The 8,134-nt window shown below is 34.4% G+C and overlaps 1 protein-coding gene across 1 annotated transcript in view; it reads right to left on the bottom strand.

Annotated features, from left to right (window-relative positions):
• Window positions 1–4,713: 4,713 nt before the first annotated feature.
• LOC142353305 (guanine nucleotide-binding protein-like 1) overlaps window positions 4,714–8,134 on the bottom strand; it is a 70,685-nt gene continuing 67,264 nt past the window's right edge. The window contains exon 11 of the mRNA XM_075405536.1: window positions 4,714–5,090. Coding sequence (XP_075261651.1) covers window positions 4,888–5,090 — 203 coding nt within the window. The 3' untranslated portion in view covers window positions 4,714–4,887. The remainder of the gene's footprint in view (window positions 5,091–8,134) is intronic.

The raw sequence follows: 8,134 nt of genomic DNA, 5'->3' as shown, positions 1-8,134 counted from the left end.
AAATATTTGAGACTGCATTTATGAAAAAAATTTATCTGTTTTTTCAAAAACTTAACACCAAAAAATGATTGAATTTTTATTGAAACGAAATTAAAGTCCCTCATCTTCCCCAAAATACTATTTCTAGTAATTAAAAGCAAAATACAAACAAAAAACTGAAAAAAATTGCAAAAAACTACGAAAATCGGATTAGCAAATGTACAATTTTATGAAACAAAATTACATCGAGGTATAGAAAGAGGCATTGAGTATATGAATTATCAAAGGGAAGTTGCCATATTAACTGATTTTTGACAAAAAACAGCTAAAAGATCCAAAAATGAAGAAATTAATAGAAAAAAAGCCAAAAATTAACTAAAAAATCAAGAAATATGTGCCAATTTCGCAATTGAAACGCAATTTCAGGCTATGCAAAATACGGTGCTAACAATTTCCCGGGTTTACATTTCAACATAGCATCGATTAAAAATTATTTCTACCAAAAACCAAATTACAAGCAAAAAAACTAGGCCACTTAGACGAAAAAACGGCTAAAAACGGTTATCTATATGTGCTATTCAGTCAAAAACTACTTTTCAATGTCAAAAAGTCATTCACTAAACGCAGCGCATGATCAAAAACTTCTCTCGCTCAGAAAAAATTAGTTCACACTGCAATTTTACTCGCTTTCGCTTTTAGGTCAAAACATCGTCTGAACGAATAGTACTTCCGGTAAAAAAAAAAACCTTAAGAAAACCAATACTCCTCTTCGAGTCGTAAAAAAACCAAGAGAAGGCCAATAATAGCCCCAGCTATCGCTGTGCGGCTATTAAAAACAATTTATTTACAAAATTGATGTTCTTAAACCCAAATTTTGAACGATTAAATAGATAAAACTTAACCTCAATGGGAAACCAATGCGACCTGTCAAAATTAAAAGAGGACCATAAACCAAATAGATTAACAAGCAACCAAATAGATTAAAGCGTTCAGACAGCAAAATGAACTTCAAAAAACACGCAAAACTAAATTAAATCACTGATAATTTTCGAAAACAATTAACTCAAGCGTGACTAAAAGCACTGCTGTAATTGGACAATAGCTTCCTAGACCCGCAGTCTCAAAAAGATAGTAGAAGAAAGGCACCAAAAAACTTCTATTTATTGAATGCTGAGATGTTATATTTCGATTAACATTCGGTTTAACTTATTGCTGCTTGTATTAGCTGAGCTCAAATACCCTTCAATTAGAGTGCCACGCACTCACTTGACCTTATCTCTTTAAATTGAATTCCAGAAAAGTCAATTTCAGAGCGCGGAAGTCATTTTTGAGTGAGGATTACGAGTGTTGAAAAATTTAGTCATGCGAATGAAAAAAACATACCCGGCAGATTGCCGGAAAATAGCCGCCGTTGATTCCAATAAGCATGATTGGGATTGAAATAACAGAAGATATTGAAAAAAAAAAAGATTTTTGTACAAAAACATTTTTTTAAGTCCGATTTGTTTTGATGGCACTTCGTAGTTGAACATACTTCTGTTTCTTAGAGAGAGGGAACAGGGGCTACTATCAATAACAATAAGCATTAGAGATGGTGAATAAGACTTATAGGAACGACGTTCAATTAGCGGGCATCTAAAATTGTGCTTTATGGGTTTATCCCGTTTCTATTTCTGACATCCATTTTTGTACTAACTCTGTTCATTTTGAATTGCTTTGCTGAGCAACTGATGTTCAAAATCACGTTTAGCAGAATGACAGAAGAGTGAAACTAGCCTAGAGAAGTCAAAAAGATTTCACGCAAAATGTTGAAAAGGCGGCAAAATGAGGTAAAGCGAAACATTTTTTTATTCGACGAAGTAAAAAAACATAGCAGGACAAGTCCTGACGTACAATTCAAAGAATTTGCATTGACTAAACAGAAAAACTAGACCTAGAATTGACTATGAGTGAATTCAGAAAAACATTTTAAGAAAATCAGAACAAAAAAATAAGAAAAAAAACAAAATCAATATCAAAATGCCGCATGTGAACAAAAAAACCCCTAGCGAGAAATGAAAATTTAATTCAAACAAAAAACTAGGCCTAGAATGAGCTGTGAATGGATTGGGAAAACCAGTTAGAAAAAAAATCCGATCCAAAAAATCGAAAAAAAAGTAAAAATCAGAGTGAAATTGCCGCATGTGAACAAAAAACTGCTACCGAGAAACCGTATTTTTGTTCAAACACCGTTTTCTCACTCTACTTTAAAATTAGAGCGACAAAAATTCACGCCGCAAAACCACTCGCTTTTTCGCTCCATTTCCTGTTTCGGCGTGACCAAAATCACTACTCCAATTTGACTTCAAAAATCATGAAAATGTGTGAACAGATCTTAAAAAAAAAACATAGCCGGAAGAATTCCGGAAACGATTCGAAGTAGAAATCTGACTATTCTCACTAATCAGATGCATCACCAGCATATTATCAATCAACAGACAGTGTAACCAATTCACAAAGAAAAGACTGGAGTACTGGAAACTTGACAAAGGACCAAATCAAAAAATGATATTCTCTAAAAATCCAAACAAAATTCTCTACAAAAAGATAACATGCAGCTTCCCATCCATAACTCATAGAAATCAATGAGTTATATATTTGGCTACATCAATTGCCCACCTAGTACTTGCAGAGAAACGTTAAACAACAAACTAAAAAAAAACTAAGAAAAACTCTTTAACGAATTAGAGATTTCTATAATTTGTTTAAATGAAAACTGCCCTTCTAAGCCCTCAAGTGCAAATTCATAGTACCAACACCTAAAAAAATGCTCTTTTTTGGGAAAAAGTTACCAACAAAAAACATTAAATTGGAAGAAATAGGCGATAAACTTAGAAAAAAGACAAAAAGTGGCCAAAATTTGCTCTGATTTACTCGATTTTCTTCAACAAAAACAACTCGAAACTAATATCAATCAGAATGAGAGACATCCAAAAGAGCTACAACATTTGGCTTCCACTAGAAAAACTCCCCAAATGCTATCAAAGGTTGAGGAAGAACAGAAACGACATTTAAAACCAAATTGAACAAATAAAAAACGAGAAAAAGTAAGGTGTTTTTTAAATTTTACAAGAAAAAATAAAGCCAAATAAAGTTACTTTGAGCAAATAGGGAATTGAAATGCTCGCGAAAAAATGGGCAAGCCATAACAAGCTAAAGAAATTGTCTACCATTGAAAAAAAAAACGAAAAAAAGCCAAAAATTTAAAAAAAGTGGTTAAAAAATTCCTAATTTTTCTGCCATTTTTCTTCAGAAAAAATGTTTTATAACAACAAAATTGTAATCAATTTGTATCCCTGATGATCCTTGAGTAACGAGCTTCTATGCAAATTGTACTTGAAGCAGTAAAACAAAACAAAAGGCCAAAATACATTAAATTTCGTCCAAAAATCAGCAAAACTGATCAAAAACCTCCAAATTTGCATAAAACTCAAATTAACTACTTGAAACCTTCAATTCCTATCAGAACGAGCCCAAATCCAATACAATATCATAATCAAACCTCATAAACAAGAAAAATTGCAGAAAAAACTGCTTTTAAAAGCCGCACGTGAACAAAAAAATTTCGCTCGCTCAGAGAAAATTCATTCACACATCAATTTCTCGCTCTCTCAAAAACAGCTGTATGAACAAAAAATCACTCTCTTTTCGCTCCGCTCTTCAATTTTGTTCAGCAACCAAATCACTCCAAATTTTTTCACGCGTTTCATTTCCCGCTTCAAAATTCACTCCAATAAAATTGATTAAAAAAAAAAGGACTTCTCCAATACTCCTCTTCGAGTCGTAAAAAAAGACAGCGCCCCAATACAATTCAAATTCTTTGAATTGTAAAAAAAGGAGCGCTATAATAGCCGGCTGAGAAGATGAGGGCGGCTATTAAAAACTATCTCGACTAAGAGTGAAAAATGACGTCACGCACGCAATTCAGTTGAAATTGCATATTAAATTTACTTTCACCAACTCCGTTTGAGGAATATTAATCAAACATTTTTTTCTTAACTTTTTCGACATATGGCAATTGTTACATTTCAAATAAAAAGGCGCCCACCTAAAATTAGCTGTTGGAGTAGATGATAGCGCTATTAATTTGATATGAGGCGTGCTGACGTCACTGCAGGCGAGTTCAGTCATTTATAGAATTTCTCGAAACGAGGGGTCAAAAATTGTAGGGCGGGAAAACCGGAGATTATCAAACATTCGTACTTAGTTTTTTGTCAGATTAAATTGTGACTTTCTTTCGTCCATAATACCAAATTTATCATGCAGAAAAACAAATGCAAAAATAAATTAAATTGACACTTTATACAAAATAAATAGTCGATTCATCTAATGTGCGATAAATTGAGACATCAATAAATTAAGAGCAGTGAAATCTGGGATGGCCTACCATCACTTTTTATCTAGCCGAGCCGTTAATCCTTTCTTAACTTATTCCTTTTAACACATACTTATATCCCAAAAAAATTATATAAAATAGCGTTAGAAACATATTAGGATGGCAAATTTCAGTAGTTACTCATACATCATTAAAATAGTAAGCATGTTTGCGTCACGACTAGTCGAACTCAATTGCTAGTTTAAGGAAAAGTGAAAACCTAACACGTTGTAACAAACTTTTCACCGTCACCTATTTGTAGAACTAAAAATTATCAAAATTCTTGATTCACACTAACTCAACGCAAATAGTTGGAAATTTAACAGCTCAAGTTGAAAAGTTCCTAAGTTATTTTCTAAGTTCTAACGCAGATTTCGATTCTAACTTTGGCTTAAGGGAACCTCCAACCCACAAACCACTACTATTGAGTCCAATAAATTTATACAACAACCATGTACGCAGTTCCGATATCCATGAGTGATTTTTGGCAATGTTTAGTCGGATGAGAAATCGAGAAGTTGTGAAAATTTGTTTGAGAAGGAGGGCTGGGACTTTTGGCCTCCCCTCTTTTTTCTTTTCTCTCCGGCACCCTGTTGGTCCTCCTCTGCTGGAGTCTTTTGTGAGTTGGAATCTCTCCTTCCAGGCGACATACTCCGGCTCTCATCTGATGTTGTACCTCCACCACCAGTAGCACCCTCTAAATAATACGTCCATGTAGAGAAAATTAAAAAAAAACTACCAGACAACAATTAAAACTAACGCAGGTGGAGAAAAAAACCCGATCGTTGCACAATTTTGAGCCAACCATTAAACTTCGAGTCTCTTGGATGTCTCAACAATCAGCAAAGCTGCAATGTCTTCGCTCAGCTAGTTCCGATCTGCCTTTAAATATATGATAAACAAACCCGGCCGATTGCTGGAAAGTAGCCGCCATTGATTCCCATAAAACCAATTGGGCTTGAAAGAGCAGAAAATTCTATTATTGTACAAATTTTTATGTAAGTACGAGCTATTTTTATTGGACTTTCAAGTTACATATATTCTTGCTTCTTAATGAGAGGGTACAATGGGCTAGTGTCAAAACCAATAAGCATTAGAGATAGTAAATGAAAATTATAAGAACAAACTTCAAGAAGCGGGAATCTAAAATTGGGTTTTATGGGTTTATCCCGTTTCTATTCTTGCTTTTGTTTTTCGATACTGAATCTGTTGATTCCAGATTGCTTTGATGAGCAACTGCTTAATAACTTTTTGAGCAGAGTGAAAAAGTATAACTATCAAGCAAAATGTTTAACAAGCCGTGAACAGAGGTAAAGCGAACAAATTTTTGTTCGACGAAGTACAAAACTTAGCAGGACAAGTCCTGACCCACTAACCAAAAAGCTTCAAGCATAGCTGGTAGATTGCCAGAAAACAGTCGCAATAGCATGGTAGATCTGCAGTCTCAAAAAAAGAGTAAAAGAAACTTCTTTTTATCAAATGCTGATGTTCTTTTGATTAAGAATCTGTTTAACTCATTGCTGCTACTATCAGCTGAACTCAATTCAATCCGCTACGCACTCACCTGACGTTATCTCTTTGAACTGAAAATAAGAAAAGTCAATTTCAGAGCGGGGAAGAGTCATTTTCGAGAGTGAGGTTCTCGAGTAGACAAAAATTTAATCACGCGAATGAACGAAAAACTGTCTCTACTAAGAGTGAAAAATGACGCCACGCTCGAAATAAGAAAACATGAAAAGGGGCAACGATAGCCTCAGCTATCGCTTCGGGGCTATTAAAGACTAAACAAAAAAATAGACAAAGAATGGACTGTGAATGGATTGGGAAAACCATTTAGAAAGTCTCATAAAAATTGAAAGCAAGAAAAATCAAAAGCACCCTATTAATGACGCTATTGATCAGAAAGAACCCTTTCGAAAAAGCCTTTCAAAAACATTTTTTCTAATTCAGAGCAGCTACATAACTCGACTTGACAGTTAAAAAACGGATCTATTGAGCCCCCCAATTTTTAAAGACCTTATACCTGTTACGCTGTGCTCTTATTTTACAAGGTAACGTGCTGCATAAAAGCTGGCACATAACCACAAAACAGATGCAAACGGTTTGTCTCAAAAAAACGAATAACACTCCGAATAGGAAGATTTCAAACAAAGCCGACAGATTGCCAGAAAAAAGCCGCCGTTGACGCGCTTGATGCACATCGGGATTGAAACAGAAAAAGAAAAAAGACAAATTGACTGATTTTTTCTCTTTTTTTCGGTGTGTCAAAAAGTGTTCTAATTTTGCGTGTAGTTTCAGCTAGAATCAAAAACTACTTAATTTAGCTTCTAAACTGAAAGCTAATAAGCTTAATACCGATATCAGCTAGCTAACACTAATGAACTTTGATAACCTAATTCTTAATGACTTAGTGGCCGGGCTTTATCGGCTTATTCCGTCTCTTGATTTTCCTCTTTTGACTTTAACCGTATTCGCTATGTTGCGTATTTCAATGCATGGAAAAATTAAAATCCATTCAGTTGAAACAGTGAGTGAAGTAAGACTGAAGTTAAACGTGAAAATTGTGACTTAAGTAAAACGAAAAACGTGATCGAAAGGTAAAGCGAATTAAAAAACCCAAAAAAGGTTAATAACAATTTTAAAAAATTTCATTTACTAAACAAAAAACTAGACCTCGAATGGACTATGAGTGAATTGGGAAAACCATTTCCAAAAAAATCGGATCAAAAATCATAGCCGGCAGAGTGCCGGAAAATAGCCGCGATAGACGCTTGTATCCTTCCATGAATTGAAACAACTAAAGCATTAAGATTGACAGATCGACCACCAGTCCTTTAATAGACCACTACACTTTTTGGGTTATATTCGGACTGTCAATTTTATGACACATACGGTCTATAAGGAAAAAGCCCGCAAAAAGCAATTTCAAAAATGATATTCGAAATCAAAAACTCAAGACTAATAATCAGCATTGAGGGCATATAAGTTTGGCACTACTTTGATGCTCACTATTAACTAGTAAATGTTCTTAAAATTTGAAGTTCCATAAGTTCAGAAGTCATTTTTTGAGTGAGGTAAGTCACGCAATTGACTTAAAAACAAAATTGAGGTCACGAAAACCAATTTTAACCGCAAAGCAGTAGGGGTCACTGAAGCCATTGAAAAAGTCAATACCAAGAAGTCAGGTCGTAAGATTAATCGATGGAGACGACGAATTAAAAAAAACATAGCAGGACAATTCCTGACGTACAATTCAACGAATTTTCATTGACTGAACAGAAATCTAGAGCCAAAACGGACTATGAATGGATTGGAAAAACCATTTAGAAAAATAACCGATACAAAAAATCGAAAAAACAGTAAAAATGAGAGTAAAATTGCCGCATGTGAACAAAAAACCACTAGCGAGAAAGCGAATTTTTGTTCAAACACCGTTTTCTCACTCTACTTTTAAATTAGAGCGAAAAATTTCACGCCGCAAAACCACTCGCTTTTTCGCTCCACTTCCTGTTTTGGCGTGACCAAAATCACTAGTCCAATTTGACTTCAAAAATCATGAAAATGTGTGAACGTCAGTAGAAATTACTGTTTGCAAAAAAATCTTACTCGAAACCCATCTGAAAGCTTAAAGTTCAAGGCCAACCTAGAAAAAACACTAAACCTGGTAATAATTTTTTCTCCAATTGAAGTAAAATGTGATCTTTAATTTCCTGTAGGCTATTACCGGCCAGCAAAAAAATT

The sequence above is a fragment of the Convolutriloba macropyga genome, chromosome 14 (assembly GCF_964194025.1).
Source record: "Convolutriloba macropyga chromosome 14, txConMacr16.3, whole genome shotgun sequence".
Classification (NCBI taxonomy): Eukaryota; Metazoa; Xenacoelomorpha; order Acoela; family Convolutidae; genus Convolutriloba; species Convolutriloba macropyga.
The sequence above is the reverse complement of the archived record's forward strand: the minus strand, read 5'-3'. Positions and strand labels throughout refer to the sequence as shown.